Source organism: Phlebotomus papatasi, chromosome 1 (assembly GCF_024763615.1).
Source record: "Phlebotomus papatasi isolate M1 chromosome 1, Ppap_2.1, whole genome shotgun sequence".
Taxonomy (NCBI): Eukaryota; Metazoa; Arthropoda; class Insecta; order Diptera; family Psychodidae; genus Phlebotomus; species Phlebotomus papatasi.
Genome location: NC_077222.1, coordinates 6,975,950 through 6,994,151, shown reverse-complemented (window position 1 = coordinate 6,994,151; position 18,202 = coordinate 6,975,950). Strand labels below are relative to the sequence as shown.

Sequence of the window (18,202 nt, the reverse complement as noted above, 5' to 3'; positions counted from 1 at the left end):
TAACGAAAAAATACGCTCAGTTTTTGTGGACATCGGAATGTCAAAAAGCTTTTGACACGTTAATATCAAAATTCATTACGGCTCCAATTCTTCAATACCCCGATTTTTCTAAGGAAGGTTATTTTATCCTACGCACAGATGCGTCTGCATTTGCTTTGGGAGCGGTACTCTCAAACGCAGATGACAAACCAGTAGCTTACGCAAGTAGGACATTAAAACCAGCCGAAGTCAATTATCCGGTGATAGAAAAGGAATTACTAGCCATAGTTTGGGCATGTAAACACTTTCGCCCGTATCTATTTGGTAAAAAATTCGAAATTCTAACAGATCATCGTCCTTTAATATACCTATTTGGAATGACTAATCCCTCGAGTCGCTTAACAAAATTTCGCTTGGCTTTGGAAGAGTTCGATTTTAAAATCACTTATGTGAAAGGAAAAGATAATGCTACCGCGGACGCATTGTCTAGAATTACAATCGACTCAAATGATTTGAAAAAATTACAAAATCCATCGATTTTTGTAACAACCAGAGCCATGACGAGAAAGAAAAGCACTGACCAAAATATATTAAATAATCCTGAAGATAAAGAAGATAGACCACAGATTATGGAAATCTTGAAGAAACCTAAAAATGGAATTGAATTAATAGTCGTCACGAAGATTGATAAGCGAATTTTTAATAAAAACGACATCGTTAAAACTAAACAAGGTTATGCGGTGTACGTTCCCGGGAAAAATGAAATGTATTTGCAACTAGATACTCGATCTACGTTAACGCAAGACGAAACGTTGAGAGATTTAGTAAAATTATGCAAACTTTCAAAAATAAATGAGCTCATAATTATCAAAAACCGGTGCACCTCGAATCGCTTTCACGAAATAATTCAATTTCTATCAAATAATTCTGTACTCAAACAGGCCTGTAAACAATTGAAGATCAATATTATAAAAAGTGCAGAAATTATAAATGATGATGCATCAAAAGAAATCATTCTACATGACTTTCATATTCTACCAAGTGGAGGACATTCAGGAATAAACAGAATGTTTAATAATGTGAAAAAATATTTCTTCTGGTCAGGATTAAAGAAAGATATTGAAGCATTTGTAAGTAATTGTATCAGTTGTCAGAAGAACAAACATAAAAAGCATGTCAAGGAACCTATGTGTATCACCAGTACAGCAAGCTCAGGATTTGAGAAAATATACCTTGATACAGTAGGTCCTTTACCCAAAGATTATGCAGGAAACGTTTATATCCTTACTTTACAGTGTGAACTGACAAAGTATGTTGAAGCTTATTCTGTTCCAAATAAGGAAACATCCACTATTGCACGCGCTTTTGTAGAAAATTTCGTTTTACGATATGGAATTCCAAAGGAAATAGCGAGTGACAAAGGAACTGAATTTGTTTCGTCAGTTATGGATGAAGTTGCGCAAATCTTAGGAATTAATAAAGTTGTGTCAACTCCATACCATCATCAAAGTATTGGAAGCCTTGAAAACACCCATAAGTCTCTCGGTACATTCTTAAGGATCCAAGCTCAAGAAAATACGCGTAGTTGGAGTTCTTGGGTACCTTATTGGTGTTTTTCTTACAATACTTCGGTGCACACAGAAACACAGTATACACCATTTGAATTAATATTTGGAAAAGTATGTAATTTACCTTCAAATATTTTATCTGACTCTGTAGATCCAATTTATACAGTAGACAATTATGCTAAGGAATTAAAGTTTAGATTGCAAATGGCGAATAAGGAAGTAAAAAATACATTATTAGAAAACAAAGAAAAACGAAAAAATAAATATGATAGTTATCTTAATCCAGTTAATTATAATGTTGGAGATTTAGTTTTATTAAAAAATAACCCAGAAAATAAGTTACAACCCCTTTACAAAGGCCCGTATGAAGTAATAAAGGTTGAAAATCCAAATGTAGTTTTAAATATAAAAGATAAAGAATATGTTATCCATAAAAACTTAACCATTCCATTTCATAAGTAAATCTATTGTTTTAAATTGACATATTATGTAAGATATATAAACGTAAAATTAATAAATATAAACCTAAAAAGAAATTAAAATAAAAATTTATTGCAAGACCAAAATTTTAGTATATAAAAAACCAAATATTGTTATATTAGAAGCATACCAGAAAATGTAAAAAAAAAAAAAAAATAATAACACATTAAAATGTCTATTTTTTTTCTTTTTGCGGGGAAGGTGTAGAGGTAGCAGTCAATGTGCTAAATAAGCATATTGATTGGCTTATAATAAATTGTAAATAAGTAAAAGAGGGCAGAATAAAGAGTACTCGCAAGGGGAACAGATCGGTGTTTTATTAATGTCGCTGCCCCTCCCAAGCGGGTCTTCACAAGGCTATTTTAGTGCAATAAAAAGACTAGAACTTGGACTCTATATCTACCCAAACAGCAAAGCTTTTAGAAGCTTTTAACACTCAGAAAAAAAGTTGCCAACTTCACCAAAAAAATTGTAACAACACTGAGAAAAAATGGGGGTTCGATTAACTTTTTCTTCCTCATAACTTTAACAATTTTTAGGTGTAAAAATATATCAACATTTTTTGATGTTAATTTTACACTTTTTAAGAGTAAAATCAACGTGAAAGAAGGGTAACTTTAACCCATAATACACCTAAAAAGGGTAATATTTACACTGATTTCGGATAAATATTGCAGGGTAAAATTAACATTTCCGGAATATTATTTTAACTTTTTCAGATTTCTCTCAGTGAAGAGAGGGATAAGTAACGTATGGCCAGTGAAATCTGCACAAAAGTTTGAAGGCTTAAAAAAAAATTAAAATGTATATCAGTCACTTTTATACCACTTTACAGTGTTGCCAGATGTGTTCTTAACATGACATAAAAGTTTTGCTAGATTTAGTTAGGAAACATGGCTCCCACAAATAATACTGAAGAGTATAGACGAAAATTAGTTTGTAATTTTCAGGACAGTCATCCCACATTGAATAAATCTAAAGTCGTAAAACATTTTGTGACTATGGGAATATCGCGAAGGAGTATTTATAGCATCCTGTCGAACTATGGGAAGCGAAAAATCACTACACGAGCTAAGGGATCTGGAAATTTTAGCACCCTTAGTCAATCGAAGATGCGGGCTCGACTTGCAAGTTAACATCCAATAAAGTTGCAAAGTCGTACCGTGAGCTTGGTAACAAACTTGAATGTAGCAAAACAACAGTGAAGAAGTATCTGGAGTCTATGGGAATCAAGAGGAGAACCAGAAACCGAAGCCAGCTGTCTCAGAAACTCAGGAAAAGACTCAGAAAATTCGTTTGTCTCTTTTGATGCAAAATGTTTTTCACGCTCAGAACGACATTGTTTGTGTCATGGACGATGAGTCCTATTTCACTATGGATGGTAATAAGTGGCAGGGGCAGTATTATTATGCACGTGACGACAATGTAGACAAGAAAGATAAGTACGTTGAGCATACTAAGTACCCGAAAAAGGTGCTTTTGTGGCTTGCAATCAGTGCTGCTGGAATGTCTGAGCCCGCGTTCCTCACAAAGAGTCTAACGCAAAATTCTGACGTCTATATCAGAGATTGCTTGCCTAAGCTGAAAGCCTTCATCAATAAGTATCATCGAAGGGACAATGTGACCTTCTGGCAAGACCTAGCACCCAGCCCCTACTCAAGGAAGACAATGAACGCATTGGAGGAACTTGACATACCTGTTGTCAAGAAGGAAGAAAGCTCCCCCTAACGTCCCCCAATTGAGGCCTATTAAATCATTTTGGGCTAATATTAAATGAAAGGTGTATGCCCGAAACTTTCGACCCAAAACCGAAGTCACACTGAAGGGAAAAATAAAACGAGAGTTGAAGAAGATGCCAACATCCACATTTTCGACATCAATGGCGGAAGTTCCCCGAATGTGTCGAAAAGCTCATCGGATCGGACCGGATTTTTTCCTGAAATAAGTTCATACATATACCTTTCAAAACATGTAAAAAAGTTATAATAAAACTATGTACAAATATTAGAAAATTGTGTTTGAACTTTGTGCAGATTTCACTGGCCATACGTTATCTCAGGTAAAACCACTAAACACAATTTCTAATCTAAACGATAAATACCAACATTTTTAACCCCAAATTTTAACATGTTTTTAGTCCTCATAGAAGATCTTATGATGGAAAGTGTTCAATGGTTGAAAAGCTACTATAATTTGAAAATCATTGCTGTCGGTCAGGATCTCACAGCCATAGCTATATTAAAAATCATAATAAGTGCTCAATGTCTGGCAAAATTCGAACTGAAGACTTAAATATTAAAAAGACAAATACTAATGTATCAAACCAGTTCAATTCGAGCTGAAGTCAAAGTGGGAAATTCGGTCTAATTTTTTTTGTTCTTCAATTTGACTTTAGTTTGCCAACGTTTCGATCCTAGATGGGATCTTCTTCAGGGCCTATTACATACAAATTCAATCTTTTACTAAACAATTCTTTGGACAATTTTGGACGTTTGGTTCTCCTAAACACTTTGATGTGAGTTAAAGTCCCAAAGAAATTGTTTAAAAAATTGTCCAAAGAATTGTTTAGTAAAAGATTGAATTTGTATGTAATAGAAAAAAAATTAGACCGAATCACAGTCTAGAAAGAGATAGTCATCCCATGGTATAACTCGAGACGCCACCACCTGTCGGCGTATCGACCTTCGAGATTTGACAATTCTTTTCCCGCGCAAAATTGCCTTTCCGCCGTTTCCCGCTTCTCCCTACTTGTTTCATTTTTCCTTACCCATCAACCCATCGATCCTCATCGAAAATTTTATCGGCATCGTATCGATTTTTCGATTAATTTTTGCCGCACTTTAACGGGCTTTCTCGATGAACTGTTAACAGGAAAGCAAAGTGCGAGTGGAAACCGCGAGAGCGCGTTAGTTGCTCTTAACATTTGGAGCTGAGAAGGTGTTTTCCGTGGTGCTCTGTGTTTTCTTCCAATTTTTAAGGTAAGTTTTCCATTTTCATTCGAGTAAACTAGTGAAATATGTTACTAAAAGTTTCTCAATGTGGTTCACAAAGATATTTTTATTGTGAAGTGTTTTTCCTGCATCAATTTCGCGAGTAAAAATACTTTGTGCAATTTTTGACAGCTCGCCATCTTTATAATTTTCCGCTTGTGAATTTATTTTCTACAACTTTATTTTTACGTTTTGTACTTTCAGAAAGTCATCATCATCAAGTCCAGATGAAGATTCCTGAGCGTAAGCTTCCAGAGATGCACTCCCACTAGAGAGACTTTACATGGAGCAATCGTAATCCCAATATCCCGAGAGGAGATGTGTTGAATCATGTTGAAATATTATTAAAAATAAATCTGTTTAAATTGAAATAAAGTATTTTTCTAATAATTTTGGGGGCGTGGGGAGTGAAATATATGCGTAGACAGGCTACTGAAAGTCTCAGCAGATTTTCAGACGTTGTGTCTGCCTTAATACGCAAGAGACATACGCATAAAATCTGCAGACATATCTGCCGACTTTTAGAACAGCGTCGTGTTGCACTTCGAGAACAAACGTCGGCAGATAATATGAGGACGGTCGGCGTATTATCTGCCGACGCGCCGATTAAATCTGCCGATTTCGTGACGAAATCAGCAGACTATTTTTGATGGGTAGTTGCCTCTCGGCAGTTGCATGGAATGGGTGGATATTGCTGCGTGCACTGCCGACGGCAATACACACACCTCACATGCACACAATGCGCACACTAAGCCACCTCGCACTGAGCGTAGCGATCAGGCGAGAGGAAGCGTGTGAATGTATGAATAAAATATTTTCTGTGAGGATTTCAATATGAGAATTTTAAAATTCGTCATTTTTGAGCTCAAAAATTTACTATATAGTAAATAGCTAATGACTTGCAAAAAATATCCTAGATTCATTCAACCTTCTACTTTGCAATTACTTACAAACATAAGAAAAAAATAGCTTTTGGTAGTTAGGAAAATTCATTTTCTTTATGGGACACCGGTTTTCCAATCGTCCTTAAAGTGTTAATTCGTGAACTCGTTGAATCAGAAACTCTTAATGCATAGAAATAATTAAACACTCTTGAAAAGGGAAACTTAACAAGTTGATTTCAGGTGAACTTTTATTTTAAACTGCTCGGGCTTCACGAGAGAGCATTTTCCACAATTCAATTTTTTTTTTGGAATTGCTCACCGTCTTAGCTTCCAAACGTGAAGAGATATCGACTTCCGATCTTCGATCACAGCCCTCAACTCCCACAAGTCAATATTCTCTAGCGAACCAACTTACCTAAATCACCCTGTCATCCCTTCTATCCCCTCCATAGGCCAATTTTGAGATAGGTTTATTCAACCTATCTCAAAATTGGCCCTGAAGATTTCGTTCATTTTTGGATATGTTTTGTACTTAATCCAGCAGAACATTAATCCATCAACACATACCGGTTACATCACCATTTTGGATTATTCAAAGTCAAGGTCAACCACCCTGCAGGGCCTTTTTAACGGATTTCGTCAAATTTACTGTTTTTTTTTTAAATATCTTGCTTCTAAATTGCATCGGTCACAATCTGGGATGGATCTGTAGAGTAACGAATAGCTTTATTTTAAAAATGATGTTTTTTGGCATTTTTTCAGTTTTCTAACCCATATAAAATTCAAACTGTAAGAGATATCGACCTCTCGGTCTTCCATGACCTTCCCCAAATGACATAATCTCGAAAATAATGTTATTCTTTTTCTTATTTCCCTTTCATGTGTGCCCTATCCTACTGAAATGTGCCAAAAATGAACTTTTTTCTAATTTTTCTCAAAATTGGCCGTGGTGACTTTGTTCATTTTTGTATATGTTTTGGATGTACCCAGCAAAACTTCGATCTGCAATTCTGCACTTTTGAAATTTTAACGTTTCTTTTCATTCAATCGGATACTTCGTGTGGCTTCGGGATAGTCCTGCGACTTCGTGAGCATAGCGAATTTCTTTCGTGTTTTCTAACCATTTCCTTCCCCTTCGTATTTTGTATTACGGCTGATTTAATAATATTGTATTATAGGGCCTCATTCTCTAATTCTGCAAGAGAAGTGAGGTTCTGTTTACACCAACTTGCAAGATAACCTGCAAGTTTTTTGGGATATTTTGTGTGGTGTAAACTGGTAATTTTGTCGTCCGGATGCAAGTTTTATTGCAAATTAAAGTATTTGGTAGTGAAGTAAAGTGAAATTAGTAAGTTTTGCTGGTAAATAATGAGTTTTGTGTGACCCCAAAATTTACTGTAAAGATAACCTCTTTGGGTCTACCAGTTAGAATTATTTTTTTTAAAATACAATAAATTCAGCAATTTGGGGCACTACAAATCTTAGAAAACGTACTTTTATGCATCTGTAGGTGTTTTTCTTGATGTTTTGTGGCGATTTATCAATATTTTTTACCCAAAACCTCACAAATTTCCATTGCTCGTTTCACCTAAATTCCTGGGTTTTTCTCGTTCGGGACACTAGAAGACACTAAATGGGGCCACCACAATGACTATTGGCTCTTAAAAATGCTTTCCGGAAAGCTTTCTTGCACATAAATTACAAAATTTGAATTGGTAAATATAACCTCACAATTCACTAAAAACACTGAGAAAAATCTGCATGAAAAATTGTTCCGACGGCGTCCGTGGACTAATGCGGAGAAAAATTGGACAATTGCAGAGTGTGTCGCTATGTTATCTATAGACACTAAATAAAACCATAAATTATTTTTAAACCATGTCACATTTTATTAACATTTTAAATTCTAATTTTTAAAATAATTTTTTGTCTAATTATTTTTTAATTATTCAATTCAATTTAATATATTTCTCCTCTTATAATGCTTGGTTGCGGCTGTCGCCGACATACTACGACTGATCTCATCAGGTAAACGGCAGAAACCCTGAATCACAGATCGTTTTATTTATTTATTTATTTTTTAATTTATAATAATTAATTATTTATTTATAATAAATAATTATCTAATTAATTACATTTCAAAACACACTAAAAAAAATATTTAATTAAAAGATGTGTAACTATTGTATTTATTTCAATAATTTTCAACATGCAGATGACGGACATTTTAAGACAATCATTGGATGATTTACACTGAGGGTTTATAAGAGCCAGCATACAGTTGTGAAAGCTTAACTAGAGATAGCAACTCTGAATTTCTTACATGCGATGAAAATTATATTTGTTATATATGTAGATATATTTTTATCCTTTTAACAAAAGTTGAAGACACTAATGGCCTGTGTATATACTAGAGAAATTTAAGGCAAAAATTAGTTTCGAGAAATCTTTGTAAAATTGCCTACACGCATTGGTGAGGATTTTTGACAAAAATGTGTATTTTTGAAGAAAAATAATCTAATATGTAGGCAGTTTCTTCAGAAACAGTATGCAATACGAAGTATTTTGCATCAAAAAGAGGTGGCAAAGCATTTCCAGCTTTGTGAAATGCTTGATCTTACAAATTAGAACTATTAGATGAGCACATATATTCTGTCAGTAGAAGAGGTTGAAAGTTTGGAGTAGTATATATCAGCTCCTGATGAGCATAATTGGATGAGTGAACTATTGTTGGAAAGCTTGGTTCATTGGCTTTCAGAATCTGGTATATGTAATCTGCTATGAATAAACCATGGTCATCCAGAACCATTTATGTCGAAGAAGACACTTTTTGTAACGTATTTTTTTGGCCATCTACTGCTGGGACCAGGAGTGACCCACAATTCTCGCACAAGGACTGTTTGTTAGAGGAACTCAAAGGGTATAATATATGGAAGAAACTTTTTTTTTAGACATCTTACTTTTTTTATTTATCGACTTATGCAAGAATTTTGAAGTGTTAAACGCAAGGAAAAAATGACAGAAATCCTAAAAGAGTGGTTTCTGGAAGTGAAGGTTAGACGTGGGGATGAAATTGATGTAATATTTGGATTCCTTGGATCAACTTATGGGGGAGTACTTAGAACATTTCAAGTCGATATCTTCATCATTTTGTCCAGAAAATGGGATAGAAGGATTTCCGTCATTTTTTTTTCCATGCGTGTAAAATGTTAAAATTCTTGCAAAAGTGGATGAATAAAAAAAGTAATATGTCCAAAAAAAGTTTCTTCCACAAATTATACCTTTTGAGTTCCTCTAACAAACAGTCCTTGTGCGAGAATTGTGGGTCACTCCTGGTCCCAGCAGTAGATGGCCAAAAAAGACGTTACAAAAAGTGTCTTCTTCGACATAAATGGTTCTGGATGACCATGGTTTATTCATAGCAGATTACATATACCAGATTCTGAAAGCCAATGAACCAAACTTTCCAACAATAGTTCACTCATCCAATTATGCTCATCAGGAGCTGATATATACTACTCCAAACTTTCAACCTCTTCTACTGACAGAATATATGTGCTCATCTAATAGTTTTAATTTGTAAGATCAAGCATTTCACAAAGCTGGAAATGCTTTGCCACCTCTTTTTGATGCAAAATACTTCGTATTGCATACTGTTTCTGAAGAAACTGCCTACATATTAGATTATTTTTCTTCAAAAATACACATTTTTGTCAAAAATCCTCACCAATGCGTGTAGGCAATTTTACAAAGATTTCTCGAAACTAATTTTTGCCTTAAATTTCTCTAGTATATACACAGGCCATTAGTGTCTTCAACTTTTGTTAAAAGGATAAAAATATATCTACATATATAACAAATATAATTTTCATCGCATGTAAGAGATTCAGAGTTGCTATCTCTAGTGAAGCTTTCACAACTGTATGCTGGCTCTTATAAACCCTCAGTGTAGATCATCCAATGATTGTCTTAAAATGTCCGTCATCTGCATGTTGAAAATTATTGAAATAAATACAATAGTTACACATCTTTTAATTAAATATTTTTTTTATTGTGTTTTGAAATGTAATTAATTAAATAATTATTTATTATAAATAAATAATTAATTATTATAAATTAAAAAATAAATATATAAATAAAACGATCTGTGATTCAGGGTTTCTGCCGTTTACCTGATGAGATCAGTCGTAGTATGTCGGCGACAGCCGCAACCAAGCATTATAAGAGGAGAAATATATTGAATTGAATTGAATAATTAAAAAATAATTAGACAAAAAATTATTTTAAAAATTAGAATTTAAAATGTTAATAAAATGTGACATGGTTTAAAAATAATTTATGGTTTTATTTAGTGTCTATAGATAACATAGCGACACACTCTGCAATTGTCCAATTTTTCTCCGCATTAGTCCACGGACGCCGTCGGAACAATTTTTCATGCAGATTTTTCTCAGTGTTTTTAGTGAATTGTGAGGTTATATTTACCAATTCAAATTTTGTAATTTATGTGCAAGAAAGCTTTCCGGAAAGCATTTTTAAGAGCCAATAGTCATTGTGGTGGCCCCATTTAGTGTCTACTAGTGTCCCGGACGAGAAAAACCCAGGAATTTAGGTGAAACGAGCAATGGAAATTTGTGAGGTTTTGGGTAAAAAATATTGATAAATCGCCACAAAACATCAAGAAAAACACCAACAGATGCATAAAAGTACGTTTTCTAAGATTTGTAGTGCCCCAAATTGCTGAATTTATTGTATTTTAAAAAAATAATTCTAACTGGTAGACCCAAAGAGGTTATCTTTACAGTAAATTTTGGGGTCACACAAAACTCATTATTTACCAGCAAAACTTACTAATTTCACTTTACTTCACTACCAAATACTTTAATTTGCAATAAAACTTGCATCCGGACGACAAAATTACCAGTTTACACCACATAAAATATCCCAAAAAACTTGCAGGTTATCTTGCAAGTTGGTGTAAACAGAACCTCACTTCTCTTGCAGAATTAGAGAATGAGGCCCATTATTGAATATTCATTGAATATTGTGTTGATTCACGTTAATGGTGATTTGTACATTTGATCTGAAGTGAGATTTGCCTTGTGAATTAGATTTTTCGTGTGAAAAATGGGAAATTTTTTAAGACATTTACCAGTGAGGCGATAGTCCTTATTTTGGACAGGTGTTTTTCTCTCGAAATTTCGTGAAGTTTTAACTTTTGTGATGACTAGGTTGGACAAATGCCTGGAGAAACAAAGGAGCATCATCTCTACGAACGAGATGTAGCGAGAAATGCCTTGAAAGGCTCCCGGAAAGGTCAGGGAATGAGCGAATCCGCACGTACTTGGAGTATCGAAGTCAACTCACTTTAATGAATGATATGGAAAGTTTCCGGGCTTCTTGTGACATTCTACGTTTCCCTTACATGAACAGAAAGAGGACTTGGTAAGATTGATTCTTGAAATGGAGAACAATGGGCATCTTATTGAGGCGGATTAGCTGTCAAAATTAACAACCAAATTGTCCAAAATAATAGTCAAATTCACCTCTACATCATCATTCATTTTTAAACATATTAAGACTAATTTTAGTAAAAACAAAGACAATAAATAGCTTGCCAAGTTTCTAAACACCCCATTCAGAAATTAGAATAACAAAAACAATTAATTAGTATTGAAAAAATCGCACTTCAAACTTGGAACATCGATGCTTATAAGCAGACTGTCCAAAATTATGAGCCTTTACCCTAATAAGGGTTTAAAAGTTATAATAAAATTAATTCCTTTTTTCCTAAACATGGCGATAAGTGGTTACTCCACCCTACTACTACTTCGATAAAACAAAATCGAACTGTGAAAGGTAATATGATCACACGATAAGTTTACTTCCGTGTTTATTAACTGCAATTTTTTTTTGTTCTCATTGTTAAACTTCTTTAGGATTTAAATTATTGTAAACATGTAAACGTACAGACTATTCTTAATTTTGTTAAGCCAGTCGACAGTCGAACCCATTAATCCTAGTTTTTCCACGCTGGAAACCCTAATGTTCTAGGATGGTGGTGCGGACAAAAACTCCGTAAGCCAAAATCCCCAAGAAACAGATTTCCGAACGGGTCGAAATTATGAATAGGCCAATATTCCGAAAGCCAAATAAATGTTCAAAATCTTGAAAGGGATGAAATTATATGGGCAATTATATGTATAGAATAATTTCCCAAGACACAGAAAACTTCCCTTTGCCTCCTGCAAGCTCGGGAGTAGATATGACACTTTTAAAAATTCGGGATTTTGGCTTTTAGGACTCTAGCTTTTTCGAGTTTAGGCGACCAGGATTATGGCTCATACAGGATTCTGGCTTTCGAGATTTGGACACATTCGAGTTTTTGGCTCTATCCGGGTTCTGGCTTTCGGGATTTGGGTTTTTCGGAATTTTAGCGAGCAGAATTATGACCCATGCGAGATTCTGGCTTTCCGCATTTGGACACATTTGAGATTTTGGCTTTTTATCGGGATTGCGGCTCTCAGGATTTTGGAGTTTCTGATTTTAATCTTTGGGATTTTGGCTTTTCGAAATTTTGGCGACCAAGATTATGGCTCATATACAGGATTCTGGCTTTCGGGATTTGGACAAATTCGAGATTTTATGCTTTATCGGGATTCTGGCTTCCAGGATTTTGGGGATCGGAATTATGGCCCATGCGGGATTCTGGCTTTCGGGATTTGGACACATTCGCGATTTAGGTTTTTGGATTTTGACGTTCCTGATGTTGGTCTTTAGGATTTTGGCTTTTCGGAATTTTGGCGACCAGGATTATAGCTTATGTTATACGGGATTCTGGCTTTCAGGATTTTGCCTTTCGGGATTTGGACATATTCGAGATTTTAGTTTTATCTGGATTGGCTTCTAGGATTTTGGTCTTCGGGATTTGAGCTTTTCGGAATTTTGGCGATCGGGATTATGGCCAATGCGGGATTCTGGCTTTCGGGATTTGGACACATTTGAGATTTTAGTTTTATCGGGATTATGGCTCCCAGGATCTTGGCGATCCTGATTTTGGTCTTTGGGATTTTGGCTTTCGAAATTTTTGGCGACCAGGATTATGGATCATACAGGATTTGGACAAATTCGAAGTTTTAGCTTTATCGGGATTCTGGCTTCTAGAATTTTGGCGATCCTGATTTTGGTCTTTGGGAATTTGGCTTTTCGAAATTTTGGCGACTAGGATTATGGCTTATTATGGATTATCGGGTTCTGGCTTTCGGGATTTTAGCGAATTTTTTAGGAATTTTAGCGAGTATAGGAGAGTATGATTTCATGGCAGAAGCTAACTTTCCGCATGAAATTTTCCAGTCCTGCTTCTTGCAACTAATGAAAACATGACATGAAATATGAATTTCAAGCGAACAGAGAAAGAAACCTATCACCCGGATTAATTGATAAATTTGTGGCCTGGATATTATCAAAAACCTAAGGAAAAATAATAAATTGAACTAACCTGAGAGTGAACGATGACACGGATGACTTTGCAGTAACGAACCATTTTCTTGAAGTTGTTCTCAATGGTCTTCTTGCCGAGATCATCAGCCCACTTCCTGGAGGACTTGGTGAATGCCTTCTTCTTGCTCTTGTACCTTCACAACGTCAAAGACACCAAAATGCCAGAGGATTAGGAAAGAGATAAAAGAGAGAACCTCTTCAGTGAGCGGAGGATCTTACTCTTTCGCTGTGTTCGCCCAACTTTTAACATCCACCCACGGAGGGATGACATCTCAAGGGGCATCACACAACCAAGAATTTACCAAGCTCTCTCAAATTGATCCAAGAGCTGTTGCGGGTCATCAGTAAGAGAATGCAGAAAGGGAAGGAATTGAAAGAACTTACCAGTTCTTGTAGAAGCGACGACGGCACTCTTCGGACAAATGCTGAGCCCAGACCGTGGCCAGAGCACGCATTCCGAATGGAGTCTCGATGTAGCCGACAGCTCCAACAACCATAACTGGCGGAGTCTCCAGGATAGTGACAGCCTCCACCACTTCTTTCTTATTGATCTCTGCAAAGAATCAGGGAATTCTCTTTTCAGGAATTGCAAGAAATTAAATAAACCAAAGGAATTGGAGAGAAAATTCAGTCCGCTCGTCGCTAAACGAATAAGCATCAGGGTTCAGGAATTTTGTACACCAGTGCATAAATATCATCAGAAAAATCCATAAACTTGGAGAAGTAGGAGAAAGAAAGGGCACTTACTTGATCCGGGACGATCAGCTTCCCGGACAATGTGCGTCATTCCGGCTTTGTAGCTAATGAAGCACGTCATATGAACTGGCTTGGATGGATCATCCTTGGGGAAGGCCTTGACCTTACCACGGTGACGCTGGGAGCGCTTCTTGGGGTAGAATGCCATGGATCCATGGCGAGGGGCAGAGAACTTGCGATGAGACTGCAAAAAGTAAGGTTATGTTAATCCCGAACCACAATTCCTTCAACAAAATCCTATTTCCAAGATTTCTAAATGCAAAAATCTATAGTTTTTAAAATTTAGAAGCCTTAGAAGACAAAAGTATTATCCTCTTTTAAATAAATCAACTAAAAATCAAGAAAATGAGCTTCAAAAGCATTGCAAATTTCACGCCACGTGGTGTCATTTTTCTCATGCAATTTTCACGAAAAATTAACACATTTTCACAATTATTTCATCACAAATCAATGCACATGATACCGAACTATTGTTTTTAATTAAAATAGTTAACTTTTCTCTATCAAAACAAGGATAATTACCATTTTTCAGCGCACACGATGCGTCTTCCACAAAAGTTAAGACTGGAAAGAACTTCTCTTCGACTGGAATGTTGGAAAGAGCCTGCGCTCCGGAAGCTTCTCATAGACGTGCGCGCCACCTAGTGGATATTATATTATCGCTATAAAATCTATAAAAATTATAGAAGTGCGCCAAAAATAACGATCATCGTCACATTTTTCGCCTTTTCCCAAATTTCCTTTAAAATTTTCACAATATATTACAGAGCAATGCAAAATTATTGACACAAGAAAAACTAAATTTAGAAAAAAATGAGAAATTTGTACAGAAATATTAAAAGGACAGAGGAGATAGAAGGCTCACTCAAAGTAGAAATATTAATTGGTAATTTTTCATGGAAAATTTTGTTTTATTTGAGAATAAACTATAATGCTCAACGCACAATAACTTTTGTTTAGTAAACATGTTTTTTCAATGAGAGTGAGTGAGATCTAGGTCTAGTCATCTCGCTCATTGTCATTAGAAATGTTGAAAACACACTGAGAGAAATACGGGTGTGAAATGTGCACAAATCGGGGGTTATTTTTCACACCGAATTCTAACCCCGAATCAACCAAACCTCTCCGGTAGTAAATTTGGTAATAGGCAGGGGTTAAAAAAATTGAGTAGAAAAATCAAACCCCATCGGGTGTGGATTTCACACCGACGCTCTAAAATAATTTAGAAACCCCATCAAGGGTTATTTTCACACCAATGGTATTTAAAATATTCAAACCTCGTCAAACAAAATTTTAGCACCTTTAGGTGTAAAAGTTGGTAACCCCGCCAAGGTTTACAGTAACACCATCCACAGAAGAAATATTTGTACCCCCTTCGAGTGTACATATTACCCTGTTCATAAACACCTTTTTAAATAAAAAAAACTGAAATATTTGTTTTGAAAATTAACTTTTATTTTTCAAATTCTTTCAAATATCATATAATGAATATATAACTTTTGTTTTATAAACATGTTATCTAATATAATCTAGTCATCTCACTCACTCTTATAGGAAATTTTTTCAATTTAAAACGCATGAAAGCATAAGCAAGAAAAGCAAATAAATGAAAAAGAACATCTAATCCAGCATATTAGTTCCATTTTACAATAAAAATTAATCAGAAATTAAAAAAATTAACACAAACTTGGCATATAGAAAATTAATACAGACTATTATTTTCAAAATATTCTAACAATGAAGGAAAAATGTTACCTCTAGCAAAGGTGGATCGGTAGTAGCAGATATTTCATCACAAAGGTTCTTTTGAGCAAACTTTGATTGCCAAGCGCGCAGGTGTGTTCGGAAATTAATTTTTTCCTTTAATTCCTCGGGCATAAAAATGGTGTGCAGATCACTGTCCACTACATTTTTTAATTCTGCAATGGTTAGACGGAATCCTAAAAAGATATACAAAAAACAACTAATAAGAGGGAAAAAATAAATGAGCAGTAAAAAATTAAAAGTGGTCAGCAAAAAATTAAAATTGATTAGCAAATAATTCGAAAAAATCAGTAAAAATATTTAATTTTGTCAGTAAAAAGTAAAATTTTATCAGTGAAAAATTAAATTTGTTCAGTAAAAAGTTAAATTTGGTCAGTAAAAACTTCGAATCGATCAGTAGAAATATTAGAGTTGATGATCACTAAAAAATTAAACAATGATCAGCAAAAAATTAAAAATAGGCAGTAAAAAATAAGAAGTGGTCAGCAGAAAGTTAAACTTGGGATTTAGAAACTTCGTATTTTACATGTTCGTATTGCACATTTCGTATTGCGTAATCTTCGTATTCTAAGATATTTCGTATTTTACATTTAATCTTTCATACATTTTGTTCAAAAATTGAACATTTCGTCTGCAATGCATTTCACATAAGCATTTCAACCAATAAAAAATATAATTACAGTTTTACGAAGTCAAGGGCACAGAAAATTTACCTTTGCCCCAACAGGCGATACTGATAACTTCCTAAATAACCAATTTTTGATATTTACGGACCAGATTTTATTTTTTACTGCTGATTTTTAATTTTTTACTTTTTACTACTAATTTTTAATTCTTTACTAATTTTTAATTCTTTAATTCTTTTGATTTTTCACTGATTAACTCGAATATTTCTAACGGCTCTTTTCTAATTCTTTACTGTTTTTTTTTTATAATTTTTTTACTGCTCATATTTAATTTTCTATTGATCTACTCGAAAGTTTTTACCGCTCATTTTTAATTTTTGCTGACCACTTTTAATTTTTCACTGCTCATTTTTAATTTTTTACTGACCACATTTTATTTTTTAATGACTACTTTTTAGTTTTTACTGATCATCTTTTACTCTTATTGATCATGTTTTATTTTTTACTGACCACTTTTAATAAAATACTGCTCTTTTTTAATTTTTTACTGCCTTTTTTAACTTTTTACTGCCCTTTTTTTTTACTGGCCATTTTTTATTTTTTACTGATTGTTTCGAATTTTTTGCTGACCAAATTTGACTTTTTACTGCTCGTTTATTCAATGGCATAATAAGAAAGGAAATATTCACTCACAGCGATGCATTTGCAATTCATGCATATCTAATTCAGTACTGTATAGAGGACTGTCAGTCCTATTAATAAAACAAAGAAAAAAATCAACAAAATTGTATCGCATATACATACCCACAAGGATTTTCTTTGTTATATAATCAGGTGTATCCCACAATTGCAGCAGCTCCAGGGTATTTTTGTCCACATCTACTACCGCTACAATTCCAATTTCATGTTCTGCATTAGTTGTAGCTGCAGAGGTAGAAGCTTCACCGGTTTCCGACATCAAAAAATTCTCTCAAATAGCGATTTTTTCCTCAAAACTGTAAATTAAATTGTACAATAAGATAAAAAAAGAACTACAAAAAAAATTAAAGAAACTGCGTAAAATTGAGATTGCTATGCTGCTTCAATGAGATTTAGTTGCTTTTTTTGTTTCCCCCTTCCCTAACCCCCCCTTTACCAAGGTCTTAGGTCATGAGACCTTTTTGACCAATTCCTGATACACAAAGTGGTCAGATATAAAACTCAAGACATTTAACAAATAGATTTAGTTGCAATTTCTGCAGATTTTTAGGTAACGCAGTCACAACACATGTTTATATAGCCGGTTTTACTCTCCTCCTACAAAGACAATATGAAGAGCGATAGTAGATGATGATAATTGACTTTTATCTCGGAATTGAATTAAGAATATTGCGTAATGATTGCTAAAGCACACGAACAAAAAATCTGCAAATCGCATAGCATCAACACTTCCTCAGAAAACCGCAAAGAATTCCTTTTTCAAATTATTCACTTTTTTCACAACATTTTAAAGAAATTTGTAGACTTACCGTTCTTTTTACGCAGAAATATATCCTCTAGATCTAATTTATCACTGAAAATCACCAAGAAAAGTTCACACTGGTACACGACACTTTTTCAAATGGACGCTCTTGAAAGACTGGTAGCAAAAGAGGAGGACGACAAATTAATGGCGT

At 34.5% G+C, this 18,202-nt stretch overlaps 1 protein-coding gene across 2 annotated transcripts in view; it reads right to left on the bottom strand.

Moving 5' to 3' along the window:
• LOC129798639 (60S ribosomal protein L3) overlaps nt 1–14,749 on the bottom strand; it is an 18,009-nt gene extending 3,260 nt beyond the window's left edge. The window contains exons 1-4 of one of the 2 annotated variants that reach the window (XM_055841893.1): nt 14,680–14,749; nt 14,149–14,341; nt 13,786–13,954; nt 13,400–13,535 (exon numbers count right to left, since the gene is read on the bottom strand). In XM_055841893.1, the coding sequence (XP_055697868.1) occupies nt 13,400–13,535; nt 13,786–13,954; nt 14,149–14,341; nt 14,680–14,682 (501 nt within the window). In that variant the 5' untranslated portion in view covers nt 14,683–14,749. The other variant, XM_055841894.1, reaches the window with a different exon arrangement.
• Nucleotides 14,750–18,202: the final 3,453 nt, after the last annotated feature.